This window comes from Desmodus rotundus, chromosome 4 (genome assembly GCF_022682495.2).
Source record: "Desmodus rotundus isolate HL8 chromosome 4, HLdesRot8A.1, whole genome shotgun sequence".
Lineage (NCBI taxonomy): Eukaryota > Metazoa > Chordata > Mammalia > Chiroptera > Phyllostomidae > Desmodus > Desmodus rotundus.
Window position 1 is genome coordinate 32,495,467 of NC_071390.1, and position 24,733 is coordinate 32,520,199.

Genomic DNA, 24,733 nt, shown 5'->3' on the forward strand with positions numbered 1-24,733 from the left:
ACTAAGTGGCCTGTGCAGTCTTCTTCAAACTATTTCCTGGACAGCATGGGTTTACTTGGAAAAATAGAGGGGTTTGGCCTCTTTCTTTCTCTCTTTGTCTCTTTTGAGCCATTGTTTAACTTCATGCTGTTATACAGCATATATTCTCCAAGAGAAGGAAAACATTTTATTTTTCCCATTACAAAAGTGTTACATGGCTATTACAGAAAATACCAAGTCAAAAGATTTTAAAAAAACAACAAAAAACACCCACAATCTTAACACCAGATAATTACTTCTTAACACTTTGCTGTACTTTTCTTATAGCCTTTTTGACCACACCTATATAAATAATGTATACTTTACACAAGTGGTATCAAATGTTTTTATAAAGTTAAAATAACCTAATATTCTTAGTAATTTTTTCATATCATTAAGTTTTCTTCTTCAATACAATTTTTAAGGATTGTACAGCATTCTTACTCTGTTGTATGTTCATTATTCTCATTCTTAATGTAAAATTTTGCATTCTTTTTACACATGAGAGTCTAAAAATGGAAAATGTTTTTCTGTTCTGAGATTGGTGTGAATATTGCCCGGTGGGACCCACAGCCCAGCCTGTTGTTACTGGACAGGGACCAGCCTGCCTCAGGCCGGCCTGTAGTGTGTGGGTTCTTGACCTCGTGTAGGAAAGGTTTCACAACATGAGTCCAGGCGATTTTGAACGTTTATTAAAGACAGTGAAACCCGGGAAGATGGTGGTTCCGGCAGACTTCCAGTGTTTCACTGTCTTTAATAATCTCAAAATCACCCAGTATGTGGTGGACATTGTTGTAAACAAATACGTTAAGGGCCAAGAGAATTAATGTACGAATTGAGCATATTAAGCACTCTGAGTCGAGATAGCTTCCTGAAACGTGTGGAGGAAAATGATCAGAAAAAGAAGGAAGCCAAAGAGAAAGTACCTGGGTTCAACTGAAGCGTCAGCCTGCTCTACCCAGAGAAACACACTTTGTGAGAACTAATGGAATGGAGCCTGAGCTGTTGGAACCTGTTCCCTATGAATTCATGGCATACGTGTGAAAAAAATAAAAGACTTCTATTCAGATTAAAAAAAAAAAAGACATTGAAACAAAGGAAGGACTTAGGGTAGAAGGAGTAACAGGAGAAAGACTAGGTGGTGCTCTCTAGAATGTTATAGGAAAGGAGTGAGCCAGAGTGGCGCTGCTGTTTGCTCACTGGGAAGTCAGAAAAAAGGGGCCTTGGAGACAGGATCAGGGGGTAAGCCCAGGAGGAGCCGCTACTGCCCACTGCCTGCTGCTCCCCTGGCTGCAAGTCTCTGGGGACCCTTAGAGGTGAGGAGGAAATAAGAAGAATGTGTGTGCCTAGAAAGGGCATGGGCAAGCTCTAGAGCCAGCCCACCCTGAATCTTTGTCCTGAGGACTTTTTATCTTCTTTCTGTGGGTGAGAATTTTAGGGGAGGGTCTCAGCAGAATATTCATTAGCTTTCCAGAGGCATTTTTAACATGTTGATGTGTCAAAATGAGCATATGGGTGGGGAGTGAGCTTGGGAATATTTTTTGGTCTGTTATACTATTTTACTTTTACCTTGGTTCTGTCTGACTTTTAATGGGGTTTTTGTTATTCCTCTGACTTAATCTGTCCTTGGGTTTAGCTAGCACAAATGGCGTTAATTGGGTCTCTGCTCTTCTTTTCCAGACCAGGGAGATTTAAGCTATGTATTCTTTGGTTGGGGTGGAGAGGTATAAACTATTTGCTCTCCAGTGTCCTTGGTTAGGGGAGATAAGGTCTTGTGATTCACCAGCTGGCTATAAGTTGCTCAAACTGTTTGGCTTTGTTTCCTTTTCTTGTTTCAGTTCCTTCTTCCACTTGCCCAGACATTTTCCTAGGTTCTCACTGTCCTGTCTATTATGTGTTTGAGTGACCAGTAGTGACTAAAGCAGGTAGTTTTTTGTTTTGTTTTGTTTTGTTTTTTTGTGATCCAGCTTGTAGACACCGCCTAGAACTGACCTTCAGTCCCGTAAGGCCTTCTGCAACTTCCACCTAGTGTCAGGCCAGCCCAGGGGAGAGTTTGCATATAAGCCTTTTATTATCAATACACTTTAATCTTATCCTTGTACCACATGATAATGAGAGCTCTAACGCTCTTGAACATCACTGTGAAAACTCTTTCCTTCGTGCGTGTCAGAAAGTGCTGAGACGTCCTCGCTGAGCAACGTGCAAGGGAAAGGAAACACGATTCTGGACCATCATATGCTTTCCGGAATGCAAAAATTCTACTGAGTGGTGGAATCAGGTAAGAATGCCCATGTTTTCTTGGAGAGGGAGGGGTGGATCTTGAGTAATCCCTTGCCTCAGAGATCTTGATGAAACCCTAAATCTTCATACCATTTTCTTAGCTTTAGAAACCCACTTTGCCAAATTATTACTTTTTACTTTCACGGTCTTGAGAAATAGGGACCTCAGCACGAGAAAGATGTGACAAGTGGCTTGCCGTTGTTGCAGTAGGGGCTCATCATTGACCTTTCAGGATTCTGCTAGATTCACTGGGAACCATCAGGAAATGTATAACCCTTTAAAATGTGATTATTGGTTCAGCTCTGGAAGGTTCACGTGCCTTCTAAACAGGCATTTGCTTTACAGTTTGAATTCAGATTTTAATCATTAATGAGAAATAAATAGTGATAATAGGTTCAAAAAATTGTCATGTGTTGGCAATAACTCTAGCAACAAAGTAAGAGTGGTGAAACACCTGAGGCGCATCACTGAGCTCTAAGCAAGAGGTGGAAACTCTCCTGTTAAATCAGGTGCTACTGTCGACTTGTGCGAAAGGCTGGTAGTGGTAGTCAGTCAACAGAGGGAAATTTAAAAAATGTTAAAAAAGCATGATTTTATATCGTGTCTGTTTGTTACACAGACCCCTACCACACGGCCACAGTTACATATACGATCTGACTGTAGGTGATCTGGGCTTGGGACATCCAGCTGTCAGTCACTGATATTTTTTTTAATTGATGACTGACACCGAGGATATGTTTTCATTGATTTTAGAGAGAGGGGAAGGGAGGGAGGGAGGAAAGGAGGGCAGTGGAGAGAGAGAGAGAGAGAGAGAGAGAGAGAGAGAGAGAGAGAGGGAGAGAGAAACATCAATGTGAGACAGAAATTTTGCTTGGTTGCCCCCCATACTTGTCCTGACATGATGATTGAACTTGCAACCCAGGCATGTACACTGACCAGGAACTGAACTTGTAACCAGGTGTATTGAAAAGTTCAGGTGTATTGAACTTTTGGTGTACAGGACAATGCTCCAACCAACTGAGCCACCCAGCCAGGGCAGTCATCCATTTTTAATTGCTTTTTTGGTACAGAAGGTGTCTCATCCAGTAGAAAGGCGTATAGAAACCAAAGCTTAGAGCATGAACTAGGTATACTGGGTTTGACGTTTGCTACTGAAACAATAGCTAATGACTAGTAAATCTCTCGGATCATCAAAGTTTCAAAGGCATATCTTAAATGTGCTTCCTGACTTCCGGGAGCTGTCAGTGAAACTTGGGACCAAGATACAGAACTAATTTATATCTAAATTTTAAGTACAGAACCTAAATTTGAAGTTGTTGCTGCTGCTGGTGTTGAAGGGGATGGTGGCCGTGCTATATGGATGGGGAAAGCCTACCAATAACCAGGAAATTTGGAAAGGTGTCCCAGTTTCGTTGTCTGTTCCCAGTTCAGCCCTACCTCAGAAGTATTTGCTGATAGACTGATTTTTTACTTCTAGTCTAGGAGTTGCAAAATAAAATGACTACAAAGACCAGGCATTGAGTTAGATGGACAAGGCCCCCTGGGTAGGAACTATGGCAGACTGGAGAAGGGAACAGCACCTGCTAAGTTTTGAAACTCTTGGCACATGGGAATGCTGGCTCAGTGTTGCCATATTTTATGAAGTATTTTGAAAGAAAATTTGAAGTTTCAGATTTGTAAATGTGTACTTTATAAAGAAAGTATAAGATTTATCTTTTATCTCGTCAACTAAGTCAAACTGAAACGAACAAAAATAAAGGTCTGGGCAATACTAAACACAACTGTTTGTTGCCAATTCACAACTCTTGGGGGTAGCAACATCTTAACCACATAATACCATTGGGGCGGGGGCAAGTCTTGGGACTCCAATCCCATCTCATTGCTCAGGCCTCCTAAAGCAGGGGTTAATAAAGTGGGCTCTCAAGTCTCCGCCTGTGATTCCAATAATCCTTTAATAGTAGTCTCACATGAACTCCCTTCAAGGACCGTGAAGAGCACAGTCTTCGCCATTTTGGAGCCCAATGATGAATATCAACATTTTCAACATATTACATTTCATGGAACAAATTATTATTGTATTATCTCCTCTTATTTGTATATGAACTCTATGAGATAGGTACTAAAATTATCATCATCACGTTCCTATTTATGGGTGGAGAAATTGAGGCTCATTGAGATTTCCCAAGTTCCGTTGCAGTAAGTGGCAGAAATGAGATTTAAATTCTGGAGTCAGGCTTCAGAACCCAATATTTAACTACCACAATATAGTTTCTCCTGTTATATTATGACTTCTTTGCTTCTATACTCCCTCTGAGTAATGACGAATTCTCCTCCTAAAACATCCTAAATATTTGCAAGTACATTTTCTGCTTTTATAGAGCACACAGGCATTTTAATTTTTATCTCATCCTTTGCTACAGGGTTTGCAAAATGTGTGAGATCCTTCTTATCACCGAAGAGGGAAATTTTATTAACACCTGTCTTGAGACAGAGATGCCAACCCTCCCCCCTTTTTATGCCATTTTCTTATCAAGTAGTCTCTACAGTTAGAACATGGAGTTTAAATGCTAAAGGCATGGATTTCATCTTCATGTGGACAAGATAATTTTACTTATCTTTAATGACAGAGTAAAGCCGTCACCTTAGCAAGGCTTCTCACAAGTACAAATAGTGTGGGTGGATCAGTCATCACCATTGACAGAAGTGCTCCAACCTAGACCTATGTATAGACCTATAAATAACATCATCACCATAAATGAAAGCAGTAATGATGTAACCAAGGGATGCAAATAGATTTTCACTTAGTTGCCAATGCCAAATGTTGAGTGGTGGATGCCAGGATGAGCACTGTGCTGGTAAGGATTTGGAAACCCCATCTGAACTTATCAAAGAGTTCTGTAATTGATTGGTCTTGTCTGCAATGGGCTTCGGATATGTAACTAGTGGTGAGTGTGCTCTTGTACTTGCCTGGTATAGCCTATTCATACGAAACAGCTAAGATACCCTGGGCAGCTTGAAGCAAATGCATTTTAATTTTTGATTCTGTCTTTTGCTGTCTCTTCTATCTCTGCTTTTTCTTAGGAAAAATGGCCAAACGTACCTTCTCCGTATTAGAGACGTTCCTGATTTTCCTCCTTGTAATGATGACTGCAATCACAGTGGCCCTTCTCACCCTCTTGTTTATCACCAGTGGGACCATTGAAAATCACAAAGGCAAGTGTGATGGGCTCTCTTGGATGCTGTGTCTCAGCCTGCAGCAAATTCCTTGATTACTGGGGACACTGAGGCAAGAAGTAGTGTCTGCTGATAATGCTGATGACAGGACAGTTCAATATGTACTTATGATACCTGGCATAGCCACCTAACCTTTACATTACATTGCTCTTTCTGCGTGGATAGCAGTTTTTATCACGTTTACCTTTGTCCCCACAGTTGACAGCATCTGGTATGCAGTTATTTGTCTTCTACTTTTCCCCTGATCTAAGCACAGATCAGAATTCTTCAAGGCCCCGTGATGTGAGCTTTTGCTGTGATCCTCTTCTCTTTCCCTTTGCCTCTTTTTGTTATCAACTTCTCCTGGGGGCAAAAGGTGAATGAAAGATCCATTGAGTATCAATTAGTCTTTAAAAAGCCTTAAAGAAAGGGGTCTTAAATTCAAATCCTTGGGAGGGCCAATCAAGCTCTGCAAACAAAGTCAAGCGGGGAGGTGGACCAGAATGGGGGCAGCTGTGATTTGGGTGAAGAGGGTCCATAGATGCCCCCTGAGTGCCAGCTGTTTGTTGTTATGATAAACATGAACTCAGTTCTCCTGAGTTTTCAAGAGAAGCTAGACATTGGGGTGTTTAGACATCTTTTGGTATTTTTTTTTAGTGTTAAAAATGAATTTAGTTTTTGAAAACTAGGCTATATTTACAGGCGATAATGGGCCACGGGTCTTTGATAAAGCCCCTACTTCAGTGTTAGGTTATATTATACCTGTTAAACGAGTAGAGAAACAGTGGGGAGCGCGAGCTTCGGCCACAGTAAAAGGAGGGCTGGACTCAGGCCAAATGGAGAAGATGGCATGTTTGCACCTCAGTTTTCTCTCCTGTGGCTTTCTTTCTTTTCCAGTGTATTCTCTACCATGTCCTGTGCCTCAAATTCCCTGCAAACACACAGGACCAGATATCCTCTGTGCTGGCAGTGGGCAGAGCAGGGTCTCGGACTGCTAGAAATGAAAGGCTCTGTAGGGCTTATCTAGTTTTAGTTCTTAAAATGAGGTTCAGGTTGGTTATCAATAATTACAGTAACTATTGTCACAGTAGAAGTTGCTGTTTATTGAAGGGTTACTTTTTAGCAAAAGCTCATATGAAGGTAGGTGCTAGTCTTAGTACCATTTTACAGACACGGAAGCTGAACTTTGAGATCACAAAGATCTTGCCCTTGGCTCTGTAAGTTTTGCCTTGGTTGGCACCACATTCCTACATCGGTATCAATAAAACAATAGCAAAGGTTCCTGCTTCCTTTCTTGCAATACTTGATGTCTTGTAGAGAATGTGGGCTTAGGGAGGAGAAGACACATTTTCTAACTCCATCTGGAATGTGGTTGAAATCGCATCAGATTCTGAGCTGGAAGATCTGGTTTGGGCACCTGATTAATCATATGGTCTCCGTGAAATCTTGGTTAAGCCCCTCTCTGGGGCTTAGTATTCTCACATATAAAACTGAAGAGGTTGGATGAAGTGATCTCTAAATATTTTTTGAGCTCTAAAATTCTAGGATCCCATAATAAATTAGCTGTTAATCTCTTGCCTCAGTACTTCCTGACCACTAATGCCCTGAGACACTGACATCTGTCGCCTTGGCCACCTCTGGCTGTTGCCTGGGTTGAAAACAAGAAAGCAAGTAAGATGGATATGTAAGATGTCTAAATACATGAATAAAACCAGAGCTGTAAGGCAGCCTACATTGCTCTACATTTTTAATATGTATTAACATGTTTATTGTTCAAAACAACCCTAAAAGTAGCATATTATTATTATCTCTATTTTATAGATGAGAAAATTGGGGTGAAATAGGCTAAGTAACTTGTTCAGCTAGTAATTGGTAAAGTCAGTTTTATTTTATTTTTATTTTTTATTTATTTTTCAATGTGTGGTTGCCTCTCATGTGCCCCCGACTGGGGACCTGGCCCACAACCCAGGCATGTGCCCTGACTGGGAATTGAACCAATGACCCTTTGGTTCACAGGATAGCACTCAATCCACTGAGCCACACCAGCCAGGGCTGTAAAATCAGTTTTAAAACTGGCTGTTTGTTTCTGGCACCTGCCCACTTAGTCTCTATACCATTCTGCCTCCCTGATATTTGTGTGCATATGTCATATATATATATATATATTATATATGTATATATATGTATATATGTATACATACATATTTATATATGTATACACATACATATAAAGAATATAGTGTATATATACATATAAGGTAGAACTATGTCAACAAGTGTACAATGATCTAGGCTGCATTCAGAATAAGTCTTTAAGAAAAAGAATGAAACTCTTGAGAAGGTTGAGGAAGATCAAAGCAGGGTAGAGACAGCTGGGGTGGCATCTAGGAAATGAGTTGAGCTGGATGTGGAACATCCAGCTCTGACGGGGGTAATGGAGATTGGTTGGTGGAGCAGCAAAAGACTAAGGGCTCTGGGTGGAGGGAATGGTAGAAACGAATCCCCAGAGGCTGGGTGTAGTAGGTTGTGTGCCACAAACCTGGCACCTGATTTGTTTGGTTGGTGCAGAAGTACACGGTGAGTGAAGAAGGATGAGGAGTTTGACAAGAAATGGCTTGTGAGGCGAAGCTGAAGGACATTTGATGGGTGTCTTGATTACTTGGTTGAAAAAGATCATCCTTAGGAGTGATATAAAACAAATTCCTGAGATGTTTTCTACCATGTGCCTTACACCTAAGAGAATATACAAAGACTTTTCCTTAGCAACCTGAACCTAAGTGTTCTAATTGATGCTGACAAATAAGTAAGCTGAATGGTTGTTTCTCAAATATCTTATTCTGTTTTTTATAGACTCAGGTTTTCCAGCCACTGAGAGCCCTCAGGCCACCCCAAACACACTGGCTACCCAGGACTCCACAGTCTCTCAAGGCTCAACACTCACACAAAACCCGACAGCCACCCAGGGGCCCCCAGTGACTACTACCCCAGAGCCTCCTCTATTTCAGAACTTCAGTGGCTACCATATTGGTGTTGGGCGAGCTGACTGTACAGGACAAGTAGCAGATATCATTATGGTAGGTAATCAAGGGCTCCTCAAAGAGACTGTGAAATAATAATTTTTATCATTTTGAATCCTATATTTACTCCTGATTATTATAGCATCATCTTCTTGCTTTTCTATTAATTTCACTGATATGTAACATTATGAACATTGTCCTATAAGGAAGAGGGGGTCATTTATTTAACTACAGCTCCCTTGTAAAGACAGTTGGCCATTTTTTATGAATTGGCAGGGCTGGGAAACTCAACTACTACAGAGGATGGGCCGGTACTGTAAATGACTGAGGCAGGCCAGCAGCAGATGATAAGTATCTAGTGGTCCTCGGTTTGAGGACAGTAGGAAGTTGTGGGGATTATAGTGCAACTAGAAAGTGTACGGCTCTAGCTGATTGTTGGTACGTAAGAATGTGGACTCAGGGTTGCTGTATCTGACAGTTTTTTCAAGAGAAGCCAGAAAATCTCTAGACTGAAGACGTTAAATCTCTCAACTGGAAAATGCAGGCAACTCTAGTTAGTTGAAACTGGAAACCTAGCTTGGGCCAACACCGTGGATGTCAAATAAAACCCTTCAGTGTGTTAGGTGTGTCCTGTTGGCTGCTAGCATGCATCTCCTTGACTACAATGGTGGTAATATCATTTGTATCAGTGCTTCCCCAGGAAATCAGAGCAGGAGATTGTCTGATGGGATTGTCTCCTTCCTACCAAATGATCTTTAGAGTCAAGGAATTACAACTGACGCTTGAACAATGTGGGGGTTAGGGTGCCAACCCACATGCAGTCAAACATTCATGTGTAACATTTAACTCCCCCAAAACTTAACTACAATTGGCCCTTTGCATCGACAGATTCAACGGACTGTAGATCAAAATCAGTATTTTTGACCCATGGTTGGGAATGTAAAAATACTGATTTTGATCTGTAGTTGGTTGAGTCCATGCATGTGAACCCGTGGATCTGAAGGGCTGACTGTATTTATTGAAAAAACTCATGCATAAGTGGACTTGCACCATTTAAACCTGTGTTGTTCAAGGGCCACCTCTATTCCTTGCTGTCTGCTCTAAAAACTGACTCTGGAATGTAATCCTAAATGAACACTCACACGAGGGTAAAGCAAGCAGTAGAGGGAGCATTCTGAAGGCCTGGGGATACTTTAAGGATGGGTTTTATGATGCGGTGATAGAAGGGGCTAGGATAGGTGTATTTGACCTGACTTGGCTTAGGGAGGGATAACATGGGAAAAGGCAGGGTTAGGTACCCTTAGTAAAGAGTACTTAATCCTAAAGAAACCATTTTCTTCAGGTAAAAAACAAAAACAAAAATAAAACAAAATTAAAATCACGAACCAAAACACACACACACACACACACACACACACACACACATCAACAACCAAAGTGACCAAAGGCAGGGAGCCTTCAACTTCAGAATGTTCCTGGGCAATGCGTATGGTGGGAGGGCAGCTACTTCCTCGGGTAGCACCTTAGGCAGGCAAGAGAAAAGGTTTGGTTTCAAACACCAGAGAAGCCCTGAAAGGTCTCCCGTGCAGTTAACAAAATTCTGAGCCATGCCAGCTCCTTCTTTGCCCATAGGGCAGTGAATAGCTCTGTCAACTTACCACTACTTTGCCTTTATATTTTTCTACACAGAAGAGTAAATCCTCTTTTATGATGTTGCCTTTATTCTTGAACACACACACATTTTCTCACTCAGAGCTTTCAGTGTCATGTGGATTGTTTTTCTTTGTCCTTCCTCCATGGTGGGTGAGCCTGCTTTCTGGTAGCGGTGGAGGGCGGGGGGCTGTGTGAGGCAGAGTGGCTCTGATTCTCTCTCCCTCTGCAGATGGGCTATGGCAAAAGTGGCCAGAACGCACAGGGCCTGCTCACCAGGTTGTACAGCCGTGCTTTCGTCATGGCGGAACCCGACGGGTCAAACCGAATGGTGTTTGTCAGCGTGGACATAGGCATGGTGTCCCAACGAATAAGGCTGGAGGTAAGCGATTAATGTGAGAAAGAAATGACATGATTTTAAAGAAAAATCTCTGGGCAATTGTGAGAGTAGCTAATCCTTCCTAGTTTTTCATCCAGTAAGTTCCTACTACCCACAACATTGTAAGCTGTTGCCAGTCCAGCAGACGGTGGGTAAGAAGAATGATCCACATTTTTCCATCCCAAATCATCCTCGTCAAAATGTGCTTTCAGCTCCACTGAAGGTACATCATCATTATTAATGCTAATGTTTTTCTTGAAAGCTTATTATGTTCCAGGGGACCTTCACATACATTCTCTCATTTTATCTTCCTTGTAGAAATCTGAGAGTGTCAATTAATCAGTAACTCTTCCCTCGAGTTTTCAGAAACTGACAATAGATATAAGTAACCGGAGGAGAATTACAAATACAACGCTGAAATGAGGTTGGCCATAAACTGCTGAAGCTGGGTGATAGGCAGACCTGGGGGTTTCATCATACTGTTCGGATTATCTTTGTGTGTGTTTGAGAAGTTCCATAATAAAATTTAAAGAGAATAAGTCAGCTCTCTTAATCTTTAAACTGGATTGGGGAATATTGTAGGCTCTTCTATGATTTCCCTCAAATTTAGATTTTATTACTTACCTGTGAGGAAAGTTGAGCTTTGCAGAAAGGTGCATGGAAGGGCTGTCATGGGCTACCTGAGACTTGTTAGACAGATAGGTAGATAGACAGAGAGACAGAGAGACAGAGAGAGAAAGGGAGGGAGAGATAGAGTGGTGGACATGGGTTTCCAGGGCTGTCTCTCTAAGCCAGTTTCTAGGCCCTGACCAAGTTGCATTTTCTGCCTCAGATCAGGTCACAGAAAGTGAATGCACTGTTTTAATGTCTGCTTGCATATTCATGAGTGAGAAAGAGGTGAGGCGGGACTGGAGTACCCAGAACAGTGACCAAGAAATATCTGTTATTTGGTGTCATGTTCTATCAGCCTCACCTATTAAACACTCGTCCTTCCACTGCATGAAGGATCTAGTGAGACCGGGGCAGGAGGGCCTAAAAGCATTTCTCCAATGTCACTCCCTCTTGGGGAGTAGAATGGAAACCTCTTCCATTTATGGAAACATGGGGAGAGGGGATTAAGTATTCCCACCCCCCACACACTTACAATGAAACTGATGTGGGTCTATTGTTATCCCGATTTTATGGATAAGGAAAGAGAGTCTTAAAGATAGTAATTAACTTTCTCAAATTCACACAGCTGAAAATGGTAAAGCTTGGTTCTTAACATATATGCCTGATCCCAGAGCATACATTCTTATTTAACTTTTTAAAACCTCACCCGGGGACATTTTTTCATTGCTTTTTGAGAGAGAGGAAGGAAGAAAGACACACATGAGTGTGAAAGAGAAGCATCAATTGGTTGCCTCTAGTACACACCCAGAGAGGGGATTGAACCCACAACCCAGGTATGTACCTTGACTGAGAGTCAAACCTGCAACCTTTTGGTTCTGGGACGATGCTCCAACCAACTGAACCACATTGGCCAGGGCCCAGAGCCTACATTTTTAAAAGTGACATTATTCTATTATGTTGAAAGGAAAATGCATTGATAGCCTGCTTTTTGCATGGCACTTTGCTAGTCATTTGGGAGACATACAGCTAAGTGAGTCATAATCCATGACACTTATGAGCTCACTCCCCCGTTGGGGAATAGAAGAAAGGTCTGTAACAGAAATACACAAATAATGGATTCACTGGAGTAAAGTATAGTGGTGTGTTAGTGATCTATTACTGAGTAACAAATAGCGCCAAAGCATAGTGGCTTCAAACAGCTGACATTCACTATCCGACACATTCTGTGGACCAGGAATTCAGGAGTGGCCTAGCTAGGGGGCTCTTGCCTAGGGCATCTTGAAAGCAAGATGTTGGCAAGGAGCACAAACATCTGAAGGCTTGACTGAGGCTGGAAGTTTCACTTTCAAGAAGATTCATCCAAGCGGCTGTTGGGAGAAGGCCTCATCCCCCCCTGTTCTGTCCTCCTGAGAGAGCAGCTGGCTTTCCACAGAGTGAGTAGCTAATTCAAGCGAAAGAGCAGTGAAGGAGCCACAGCGCCTTTCACAACCCAGGCTCAGAGGTGCACACCATCACTGTCACCCTGTCTGATTCATTGGAAGCAAGTCACTGAGTCTATTTCACACTCGGGGGTTGTAAACTTAAGTTTCACCTCTTGAAGGCAGGAGTATCAAAGAATTTGTGGATATACAGTATTTTAAAACCACCACACAGAGATTCAGGAAATAAAAATTAGGGGAAAATATTAAAGTGAAAGTGACACTTGAATGGGCAGAATTTTAAATGGTTAACATGGGAAGGGAGAGCTGTCAAACAGAGGGGAAGGAGGGGAAGGCATGAACACAGAGAGGCGCAGGGGAGGAATGTAGACTCTTCTCTGAAGGGACATGTATTAGTACACATGTAGGCGTGCAATTGGAGATGGACCTGGAAGGAGTGTTGGTCATAATTGTAGAGGTCCCGGGATGCCAGGTTGTTTTGAATTCTGTAGGTGATGGGGATTCTTAGAAAACTTTTGAATGGAAAAGTGATGCAATCAGAATTTTGCTTGAGGATGATTAATCAGAGGTTGATATTTGAGGTGAATTGGAATAGGCTAGAACTAGAGGTGCGGACACGAATGGGCATAATCTTTACATTAATGTCGAGGCCCTATGGTAAGAGTCCTGTTGGGAAAACAGTGATCATACTAGGCATTTCAAACAGAGGGGATTTAACACAGTGGGACTTGACAAGGGGTGGGAAGGCTGAAATAGCTATACAGGGCAGCTGGAGTTGCGGAAAGGATTTTGACTCTGCTTGGGAATTTCCCCTACATCATATGAGCCTGGCAGTGAGAGTACTTGATGGCAAGAGGTCAGATTAAGTGGTAATGAGATTTGGGAATTAATAGACATAAAATCCAACGCTTAACATAGTTCGCATGATGAGTCAGGCACTGTTCTATATATATAATTAATGTATATGTTCATATTTATTAATGAACAGCTAACAACTATATGACACTTCTGTGTCATAGGTTGAATTCATGGCTGTTGTTTGAATGCTTGATTGGAGCTGAAGGGTCTCTACTTCTAAGGTTGCCCACCCACTTGGCTAGCACGTTAGTGCTGGCAGAAAGGTTCCTTTCCACGTGGACCTCTCCACAGGATTGCTGGGGTGTCATTAGGTCACAGTGTGGGCTTCCCCCAGACCAATAAGTGTAATGATCTGTGTCAGCAAAGACTGAGTGCATTTTGGAAGTGAGGCAGTAAAGAGGACTTTGCAGGATCTGTTCACTGTTCCCACAATGCTTTCTCCCCTGGGCAGTGTGTGACCAGATTGCTCTCTTCATTTATGGCTCTGATGAAGGGTAATCTCTTTGGAAAAATGTTTCCTCACTAACATCAAACACCCTCTTTTTCTCTACCCAGCAATATTTCACTTCATAACATTTATCACTATATAATATAATATTACTTCTTCATTTTTTTATCATCTTCTCTTACTAGAATAAAAACTTCTCCAGAGTTGGAGCCTCATATATTCCTAGTTATAATAGCTCCTGGATATTAATGTTTGGTGTGGAAAGATGACTGGGTAAGAGTACTGACTGTGTAGCTAGAGAGACTTGGATCGGGATTCGGGCTGTGCTATTTATTACATCAGTCGGAAAATTATTTAACTTCTGTACACTTCAATGTTACCAGCTAAAAGGCAAGGTTAAAAATACATCCCTCTCGAACTTATTGTAATGATTTTTAAATGACACAATGTATGTAACACCTAGCATTGCGTCTGTCTGCATATAGCAGACAGACTCTATAAAATGTTAGCTACTGCAATTGTTGTTACTATGATGACATACTGAAGCTGTATATACTCTATAAAGTACCATCTTTTGCCATGTATAATGAGCTCCTGGCTATAATGCACACCCACGTTTTGGGCCCAAACTTTCAGGAAAAAAATCTTTAGTTTTAATTTTTTTATTTAATTAATTAATTATTTTTATTTATATGTATTTATATTTTGTTTTTTGTATTATAAAGGAATTTTAGCATTTATTTTTAAACATATTATGGTGCAAGAAATTTCATGGAACAAATAGTTATAAAACACAGGCACAGATACAAGGTACAAGAAATTTTATGTACTGGTAACAAATTTACAATATTTATGCATCATTAGCATGACCCATGTATAATGCACATCCTTCTTTTTCCCTCAGAAATTTGGGCAAAAAAGTGCGCATTATACACAGCAAAATATGGTATATGTACCATAGAGATCCTGTGATGAAATAGCGAGCGAAGGGCCACTTGACAACGAAGTCATTGCTATGGATCAGTGATGAGGCTCATTAGAGCCTTTTCTCGTGCTAAGCTCCTATGTCATCTCTCCTCTTAGCTTTTTTTTTTTTTTTTCCTTGTTTTCTTTCTTGAAGGTGCTGAACAGACTGCAGAGGAAATATGGCTCCCTGTACAGAAGAGACAATGTTATCCTGAGCGGCACTCACACACACTCGGCTCCAGCGGGGTATTTCCAGTATACCGTGTTCGTAATTGCCAGTGAAGGGTACAGCAATCGAACTTTTGAGTACATGGTCACTGGCATCCTGAAGGTAGGCAGAGAACCCCGGACAGCAGCAGCGGTTCCTTCCCAGTGCGCACAGTGCCTTAGGGGTGTGCTATGGAGACAGTCCCCTTAGGATCTCAGTCTGAATGAAGTCTCGGCATCTACCACCCTTCCCCCTTCCTGACTCCTTGTACGTTCTGGTCTGGAGCTGCGGGCTGTTACGCCTGAGGCATAGATTTATTGTGGAGCACAGTTCTATGGCAGTAAGCCTCATGCAGTTGTCTAAAGAGACAGAATGTTTTGTATGTGACCCTTACAAATTATAGGGCTACACATGTCCTGTTCTTGCACGAAGTCACACGAAAAGACACCAACCCATCAAGGCACCAAAAGTAATTACAAATAATCCCAACTTTTCCCTGTATTTCCAAAATTTTCCCTTGTATATAAATAATATAAAAGAGATCTAATTTATCAATTCCTCATTTCTTAAGTCCTCTACAGCACAGGTGGCAAACACAGAATCGGCCCTCCACCTTGTTTTATCCGGCCCGGCACCTTATTTCTACCTGGTGGCAGCGCCGAGCTCCTTGCCCCTAGTTAAGGAGTAGTTACATTTGTACAGTCCTAAAGTTACATTCGGCCCTTTGAAGGCAACCATGAGGCTGATGTGACCCCCAGTGAAAATGAGTTTGACACCCCTGCTCTACAGCAGCTTTAGACTGACATGGTGCTTCTACAAGTACCCCCACACTTTTCTCACACTTACGGTTTTGGTACCTGATTTTTATTCCTCTTTCCTGTCTTCCAGTTTCATATTTCCTTGCATACAATCCTTGCTAATGTTTTCTTCTTTATTCCCTTGCCTTTTAGGTTTAGTCCCTCTCTACTTTTTCTTATAAAGTTGCCACCACCCACCCACCCCAAATCCAGAGATCCAGTTGGCAAAAGCAGAAATTTCTTTGCAACACTATTTTCCAAACTGTGACTAATAATCTATAAATGGCGTTATGAAATCCATTTCATGGGTTGCAAGAAGCATAAAAAAACCAAAATAAAGAAAATATTGGAAAGCACCACAGTGCATAAAATGCATTGTGAACTTTGTTTAGGGTATATATGTTGATGTGTATTAAGGTTGGATAGAGACTGTGTAGCTTACTGTGCTTCTCAAAGTTTGAAAAACTCTGCCTCAGAGGGTGTGGGTTGAAGAAAGTAGGGAGGGTGGAAATACCTACATGGGCACGAATCCTGTCCCAGGGCTGTAGGAGCCGAGTCTTGCACTTGGGCCATCTGAATGGCAGACCGTGCCTGGCTCACCCGTCAGGGACTGGTCAGCTCTGTGCTTCTCTACAAACAGCACCTTTTCTGTCCCAGACCTGAAGGCCATGTGAAACCTGCAGAATGACACCAGCTGTGTGGTTCTCCAGCTTTCGTCCTGTAGCGGGAACAGGTTGGAGACCACGGAGATTGTCCACAGGCCTCTTCCGCTTATATTGACTAAGTCCTTATCCCCAACAGGATTTCCAACTTTACAGATCCTTTTTTTTTTTACCCCACAGAGCATTGAGATAGCACACGCAAATATGAAGCCAGGCAAAATCTTTATCAATAAAGGAGACGTGGATGGTACACAGATCAACCGAAGCCCTTATTCTTACCTTCAGAACCCGCCGTCAGAACGAGCAAGGTGAGGAGGGTAATTATCAAAATGAAATCCTGGGTCCCTTTAGGAAACAGCAACAAAATCTAAGAACAGGGTTGGTACTTCATGAATATAGGGGGGTCCTAAAAGAGTATTAAAGATAAACAATTTAAAAACATGTTTATAATCTAAGACAAGCAGAAATAAAAAGTGAACGTAGAAACACACAGCTGCCTACACACGTATCTTCCCAGTGGGAGGGCTGTGGGGTCAGTGTGGCCATTTGAAGGACTCTAGGCTTTGGAATCTGACAGAGCTGTGGTCTCCCCTGAGCTCTGTCATTTCCTAGCTGGGTGATCTTTAGGATATATATGGTGGTGATGATAAGGGATTTATTTATCTTAGTTTATTGGCTCTCAATTTCTTTATCTGTGAAATGGAAATAAAAATGTGCATAACCAGTATTTGTTAATGAGTAACTCACATTAATTCATCTTAGTCCAAGAGAATGTGGCAAGAGAGAGGAGATAAATGAATTAAAAAACTGGAAGAATGTGAAAGGGAATTAGAATAATTGAGAATAATTGAATGGAACACCTAAGGAAGATGATTATTTTGCCTTTTTGTTTAAGTGAGGGGCCAGGATTGCGACAGAGGAGGCTACCAGGGCAGCGTAAACTAACTTCTCGGTTCAACCTGACCACTTGGCATTTTACATTGATCTGCATCTTTATCAGTAGCTTTCAAAAGAGTTGATTTATTGAAAGAGAATATAATTTGCTGTCCCTTGAAAGGACATGAAAGAACATTTTAAGTTGTGCGTTAGGAATGCTTTGGTTTTGCATACTTCCTGCTATTTTTAAGAGAGTCCACTCAAATTTGATAGGAGCAGAAATTTCAAAGAGAAATCCTTTTTTGTAAGAAACTCATATGTATAACATTGCATATATTACATAAAAATGTATATTTCACCTCCAGCTAGCCAGTCTAACACCCCTAACCCTGATCACAGTTGCAAACCACTTCTTAGCTGAGGAGTGAGGTCGTGGGTGCAGCACGTGGGACTACAGCGTGGGACTCAGGGAGCTTCCCTTACTGAGGTGCATGTTAGGTTTTGTTTCCGTGCCAGCTTCTACTCTGTCATACATGGTGCCCAGGCTCTAACATAAAACTGACTAAATTTCTTTGTTTTGGTGACTAGATATTCTTCAAATACGGACAAGGAAATGGTAGTCTTGAAAATGGTAGATTTGAACGGAGATGATCTAGGCCTTATCAGGTACTCTGTTTATTTTTATTTTTTAAAATTCTGTCTGGGTAACTTTTCTTAATTACAAGGGTGGGGGTGGGAAAGAGGTTACAACAGTGGCCATAGAGGATCAGAACAAGTTGAGTCAGTGATTTTCAACATTGTTTATCTCATGGCACACATAAACTACTAAAATTCTGCGGTCAAAAAATATGTTTTTGCAGGTCTGATTAAAAAATAGGTATAATTTTGATTCATTCACACTGGGTGGCTATTATTGTATTGGCTGTTGTCAGTTTTTTATTTGTTGATCTAAGGGAAAAGAACTCAGAAGCCCCTGACTAGTCACGGATTGCAAGTTTTTAAAAATTATTGCAGCCCACCGGTTGCAGCTCGCTGAGTTGAGTGGTGAAGAGTCCAGACTCAAGGATCAGACACGTGTGTGGTCCAGCGTGGGCTCTGTGGCAAGGCTGTCCTCCTCTCAGGGCTTAGCTGTCAGCTGTAAAACAGGGTAAGGCAAGGATTATATAAATGAGGGATCTGGGTGAAGGAGTTCAGCACATCTGGCATGTGATATAAAGACTCAGGGAATGTTAGTGCTCATGAGTATATCAAGATTGTATACACGGAACTTCCATGATGGCAGACAGTTATCTCTCAGTAAAACAAAAACATTCTGACCAATGGGGCAAATGAATATGGAATCAAGATTATTCTCCCACGTTTTCCTCAAAGGAGCAAGTGAAGTGTAATGTGGGACAGTGCTCATTAGTGAGGAAAGCGGAACTGAGGCCACCTAAAGGAAGCAGATGACGTAAAATTACAACTTGGCACTGACTTTAGCACCTTTTTATAAACAAGAGAACATGAGGATTTTTTTCTTTGAAAAAAGGAGGAATTCACACTTACAGGTTATTTTGGTCACTGACATTGGACTGGCTAAGGGGGACTAGCAGTGCCAGACACCTTGAGGCGTAGATGTCCAAATGATGCAGAAATGCCCTAAGAAAGTGGATGTTAGCACTTGGGTGCTGGAGTCAAATGTCTTGGGTTCTCTCTGGGCTCTCATCCTTCTTAGCTCTGTTAGTTAGGCCAACGTATGTAACAGCTCTCTGTCTCAGTTTTCTCGTCTTTAAAATTGGGGGTATAGAGAATCCTTACAATTGCTGATAATAAGTGTTAGTAAAGGTGGTGAGGTTCTGCCAGGTGGAATAATGAAATAGTTAAGTGAAAATTGCTATGTGAGTAAAATGCACAACAAATTAAAAGTAATAAGGGGTAAAGATAAACAATAAAGTCTATGACTCACAGATCAGATACCAGGGTTGTCTCTATTACTAGGAAGAGAACAGCATAAGTAGGGACTTAGGTTTTAGGTATAGGTTTTAAGACTTGGGCTCAAATCCCAGCCCTGCCACTTATTAACCCTGAGGCCTCAGGAAAGTAACTTATTTACTTATACCTCAAACATTCTATTTGAAAATGGGGGTATTAACTCATAGCGTTTGTTTGAAGATTAATTGAGATAATGAATGCAAAGTTCTAGTTTTGTGCCTGACATAGAAAAAAAAAGTTTAATAATTTTAGCTAAGAGGTAAGAAATAGAATAATATTCTACCTCTTCTAAAAACTCCATTATTGGTATATCAGAGTGCTTGAATTCTTAGCATTGGAGTTACTTCTTTGGGTTTAAAGTGAGGACACTAAACACTCCCTGATATAATAAACTTCATTTTATGGGTTGACATAATAGGACTCATTCTTTTATTACAGTAAATTCATCTACTAATGTTGCTACTTAACATTGAACTCAATAGACTCTCTAAATGTCAGGTACGCAGCTGTGTGGGGGAGGATTGTTATGCTAAGTATGTCATGGGCCTATCTTCAAAGGTCTCATAGTTGGGTAATTGGGACAGGAAGCTCAAATAACCTTCCATTGTTTCTATAACTGTATGTTATCCTTGATGTAATTGTTCCTTCAATTGCCTCTTATATAGTGAAAATTGTTCTTTATACACATTAAAACTGAGCCAAAACAAAGTCAAATTTGGGCTGCTAAGGAACTCAGCCACCACACGTAAGAGTCTGCTGTTAGGCTCCAAAGCCCGAGGAATTCGGAAACACAGAATCTTGGATTTGCGCAGCACAGAGATAATCTACTTGAAACTTTAGCTAAGGCCTAAAAAGATGAGGTGATCTTTCCCATGTCACAGCCAAGGGAATTTTCTTCACACAGAAAGCAATATTGAAGTTCATAATTTATTCCTTCCTACTCTCATTTTGTTTCCATTTCTTCATTCAACAAGTCTGCACCAGGCACCTATCAATACTATGTGCCATGCAACCCTTCCCAGTCCTTGGAGTGATGTACCTCCTGGCCTTGAAATCAGGAACCAAATACCTTGGATTCACCTTGGAATCAAACACCTGTATTCTGTACTCCTTGAGCAAATACCTTAAACTCTCTGACACTCAGTTTCTGCATTTATCGAATGTAAATTTAACATCTCTCTACACAGAGATTATTCATTTATTCATTCATTCAATATTGTGGAATACATGTGTCACGAACTGAGCAAAAACCAGAGGTAGCTGCTACCTTTCTAGAACTCACAGTCTACTGCTAGAGAGGAAGGGTGTCAAAGAGTCAACAAATCCCTGCCTAATTATAATTGGATTAAGTACTAAGAAAGGAAGGCTTGCAGAGTTATCTTAAGGAGATTTGACCTGGTCTGGCAGACTGAGAAGGCTTCTCTGAGGAACTGGCAATGGAGTTGCCTAGGAATTAACTGGCAAAATGGGAAGTGGAAAAGAACTTTTGACAGAGATGTATAAACGTCCTCTGGCCCATTTGAGGAACTGATAAAAGTTCTGCAAGGCTGAAGTGCAAAGGCCATAGTGAGATAAAGTCAGAGGTAGAAATTAGATACCATGATAAAGATTTTGGTCTTTATAATCAAGGGGAATGGAAAATCGTTAAAGTGTTTTCAGCCGGGTTTGGGAGTGGAGGGCTCTTGAAGGGTTGGGAAGAGTGATAACGACTTGAGGGATGAAACAGAATATGTGCATGAAACTATCTCATAGACCATTAAGTCCTCTACAAATGTGCGGCCACTATTTGCTCCAACTGATCTAATGGAAATCTTACCTTTTTGCCTGATACTTCCTTATGCAGAGACAGTAAATGATTGTTCTCCAGATGTGGAGAACATGTTTGGAATGTTTTGAATTCTGAATCAAAGTGTAAGCTGTGTGACATTTACAAAGTCCCATTTGTAAATGGGGACTCTCGAAGGCACCTTAAAGAACGAGTTTGTCATCCAGTGGAGGAGACTTAAGAGACCCTGGTGTAGTAAAACAACATGTATAAGAAGAGACTATGATGAGAAAACACAGAGGTTTCAGATGTCTGCATCAAAGGGAAAGTCACAGGGGCAGGCAATCTGAACGGCAGCTCTGATTGGTGGAGAGCCACTTCTCAAGCAGCCACCCCCAGGGTACAGATCCAGAAGTGGTGCATTCCCTCAAGCACGGTGCAAGGGGACAGGCTTTGTCTGACTTCCCTTTTCTTCTTTTGTTTCTTTGCTTCTGCAAAGTTTTCTTCCTTGAGTTTGCAGGAGAGGCGTGGACTCCTCTGTTTTCTTTCTTTCTTTTTTTTTTTGTACTCTGTCGGCCTGCTGGCAGCTGGTATGACATGGCTTCTATGTGTCAGAGCTGTAAGAAAGGTTTGAGCAGGTGTTTGAATAATTGCTCCATTGTCTTCTGTTTTATACAGTGAAAAATCCTTTAATTCTCACAGAAAGGCTCATGTAAGGGGGTCCTTTAAAGGCACATTTAAAAAAAACAAGAGGGACAGTGATTTGTTTAAGCTACTTGAGTAATTTGTGCAGGCAAATTCAATTTATGAAGTTCCACTAATTTATTTGAATGATATTGGCTTATGGAACTTAGACGTGGTGTGTGCATGTATGTGTACATCATCTCTACCATCCAAGACTATGACTTCTTGAGTTATAATGTCACACTGTCTGTTCCCTGTGGCTCTCTACTCTACTGTCTTCATTCTACTTAACCCCACTCAGATAACCAATGGGGACACCTCAGTGACAGCCTTTCGCTGACTATTCTTAACCTCTTCTCTTTTCTTCATCTTACCTCATCTTTATACCTTCTGCATTAGCATTAAGTGGTTTGTGAAGCCCTGGTTTCTATTCATATCCATCCCTGAATTTCTCTTTCCTGTTCTGCCCCTTGTATGTTGCTGTGAAGTTTGTTGCTATTTTCCTGCTCCACCTTTCCTATCAGCTCTCTGTGTTCTCTCCAGGGGAGCGTAGGCCTTGGTTGTACAGTGAACTTTCATCCGGTGTCAATCTGTCGTGCCACAGAGTGAAGGTGCTTAGTAAGGGCTCCTTGATAACCGTGATGGTAGCTGGCTGATAACAGAGGTCAGTCATGCTTGCTAATTTAATTTGTCCCATGTTTAGAAACTAGAGCCATAAAACTCAGTTATCATAACTGGCAGAAGACATTGCACTTACCTGATTGTTGGGTATCTGGAAAGTTCTTAATCCAAAGAGATTTAGAAGGTTGTTATTTTTTCCAAATTTCCCCCCCAGTATAAAAATAATACGTATTCACCAGAGAAAACTAGAAAAACATAGGAAAGTAGAAAAAAAGAAAAATTAACTCAGTTATACTTTGTCAAGTCAGCCATAGTTAATATTCAGGTACATTTTCTTCTACCCATTTGTCTATATGGAACGTATAATAAGTACGCACGACTCAGGTCGTTCTGTGAATGTGGATGCTTACTTGGTTTCTCTCACTCTGGGCACTCGAAACTTTAAAATACTGTGAAAAAATACTAACTGTATTATCTCCATGTACTGAGACTATCAAATGGTCTTTTTTTTTTTTTTTTGGTAGTGACTATGTCTAATAATTTTTTTTCTCAAATTCTATGTACTCTCATGTTTAAATAATGAACTCATCATATCTGTGCAAGTTGGAATTTGCCATATGTGTTTTTCTATTATTTCAACTTTTCTTTGTTCTTAGATTTTTGAGGTGCCTCTTATGAATGTTGTATAACTTTGTTTCACTCTGACAATCTTTTTTCTTTTACTGAGAAACTTGAGTCTCAGATATAATGATTATTATACATCTGGATTTTTTTTCTATTGCCTTTTACTTTATGCTTTTGTCTCACTCTTTCAATGCTTCTTTCCCCCTACCCCTTACCATTTTAGGGTTGAAAGGGATTTTTAAAGAATCTTTAAATGACAGATTGTAGTTTCCAAAGCTGGCCACAAGAACTCTCATCTCATATATTCTGTGCAAAGTGACTGTGACATTACTCATTGAGGGGGGAAGATGATTTCTCTGGCCCTTGAAACTTGCCTGACCCTGGGACCGCTTTGCTGAATAGAAGACAGAAGAAGTGACACTGTGCAAGGGCTGGAATCCTTTTTTTTTTTTTTAGTAGATTTTATTTCTTACAGCAGTTTGAGGTTCACAGAAAAATTAAGCATAAAGTACAAAGATGTCCCATATACCCCTTGGCACCCAGCATTCACACTGTCCCTGACTGTCAGCACTGCGAGCGGCTCATACCAGAGAGATGACCAGGTGCACTTGTTGTACGTGATGAACCTGAGCTGACTCATCGTCATCACCCAGAGTCCGCAGTTTACATTACAGTAATAGTTGTCTCCTGGTGTTGTGTCAAGTGGTTATTTTTTTTTAATCGTGGGGTAATCCTGGGACTTGATACTGTCTATTAACATTTTGTTACATAACCTTTTACACCTTTTCCTAATCATATTCATATCTTTTAATTTTAAAAAGCAATACTTTATTGTATATGCAGTTTGGAAACAGTTTTTTCATTGAGAGATGCCTTATGAATATCTTTCAATGCTGCTTAGTGTTTTTTAAATCACCATTTAAAAATAGCTGTATTCCATTACATGCGTGATAATGAGTTCAGCTAACCAACAGTCATTTGATATTTAGTTTATAGTTTTTTTCCATTATAAAATACACTGTAATAAGCATTCTTGAATAGGTATGTATCTGCCAATGGTTTCCTTAAACTAAGTTCTTAGAAATGGGATTGTTGAGCCAAAGAAGAATGCTTATTATTAAGGCTTTTCTCATGAAAATGGTCCTCTGAAAATGTTTGCGGGTTTACATTCCTGCTACCCGAACATAGTAGTGTCGTGGCCCCTGCTCTTGCCAGTCTTGCTGTTATCACACTTTACAACCGTTGCTAAGAAGGACCCCCCAAAAGCCAAATCGCTGTTGTTTTCCTTTCTTCAATTTCTAGTTAAGCTAAGTTAAAAAATGCTCTTATTGACCATTTCTTCTTTTACTTCTGTTGATAGCTGAATCATATCATTTAGGATGCAAGAATTTTGACTATAGTAACTTAATGGGATTCACTAAAACCAGATACCTTTCTAATCACTTTATCAAGTAGGGATTTTTCATCCAGGATTTTTGAAGATCACAAAAGAAATAGTTGAGAGTGTACTTATATGAGTTTATGCTCTGGAGCAGTGATGGTAGAAAGACTCTCCAGGATGCTGTCCATCAAGTTTTCCTGGACCTTTGGAAGGGCTCCTCTGGCTACCACTTACTACTGTCTTTCTTTAATCTGAGAGGGCTGC

At 40.9% G+C, this 24,733-nt stretch overlaps 1 protein-coding gene and 1 long non-coding RNA gene across 5 annotated transcripts in view; one reads left to right on the plus strand and one right to left on the minus strand.

Moving 5' to 3' along the window:
* Positions 1-1,892: 1,892 nt before the first annotated feature.
* ASAH2 (N-acylsphingosine amidohydrolase 2) overlaps positions 1,893-24,733 on the plus strand; it is a 73,380-nt gene continuing 50,539 nt past the window's right edge. The window contains exons 1-7 of one of the 3 annotated variants that reach the window (XM_024563426.4): positions 1,893-2,296; positions 5,380-5,511; positions 8,362-8,585; positions 10,411-10,560; positions 15,035-15,211; positions 16,728-16,855; positions 18,012-18,089. In XM_024563426.4, the coding sequence (XP_024419194.2) occupies positions 5,385-5,511; positions 8,362-8,585; positions 10,411-10,560; positions 15,035-15,211; positions 16,728-16,855; positions 18,012-18,089 (884 nt within the window). In that variant the 5' untranslated portion in view covers positions 1,893-2,296; positions 5,380-5,384. Of the gene's footprint in view, positions 2,297-5,117; positions 5,244-5,379; positions 5,512-8,361; positions 8,586-10,410; positions 10,561-15,034; positions 15,212-16,727; positions 16,856-18,011; positions 18,090-24,733 lie in introns of those variants that run through there. The other 2 variants (XM_045197796.2, XM_053923372.1) reach the window with 2 other exon arrangements.
* LOC123480075 (uncharacterized) lies at positions 14,628-17,162 on the minus strand. Of its 2 annotated transcripts, none has more exons than XR_006655937.2 (4): positions 17,049-17,162; positions 16,827-16,953; positions 16,404-16,562; positions 14,628-15,067 (listed from the first exon to the last, which is right to left on the minus strand). It is a non-coding gene; the product is annotated as an uncharacterized lncRNA (long non-coding RNA). The 2 variants fall into 2 exon arrangements; XR_006655936.2 differs by having other exon boundaries at positions 16,404-16,603.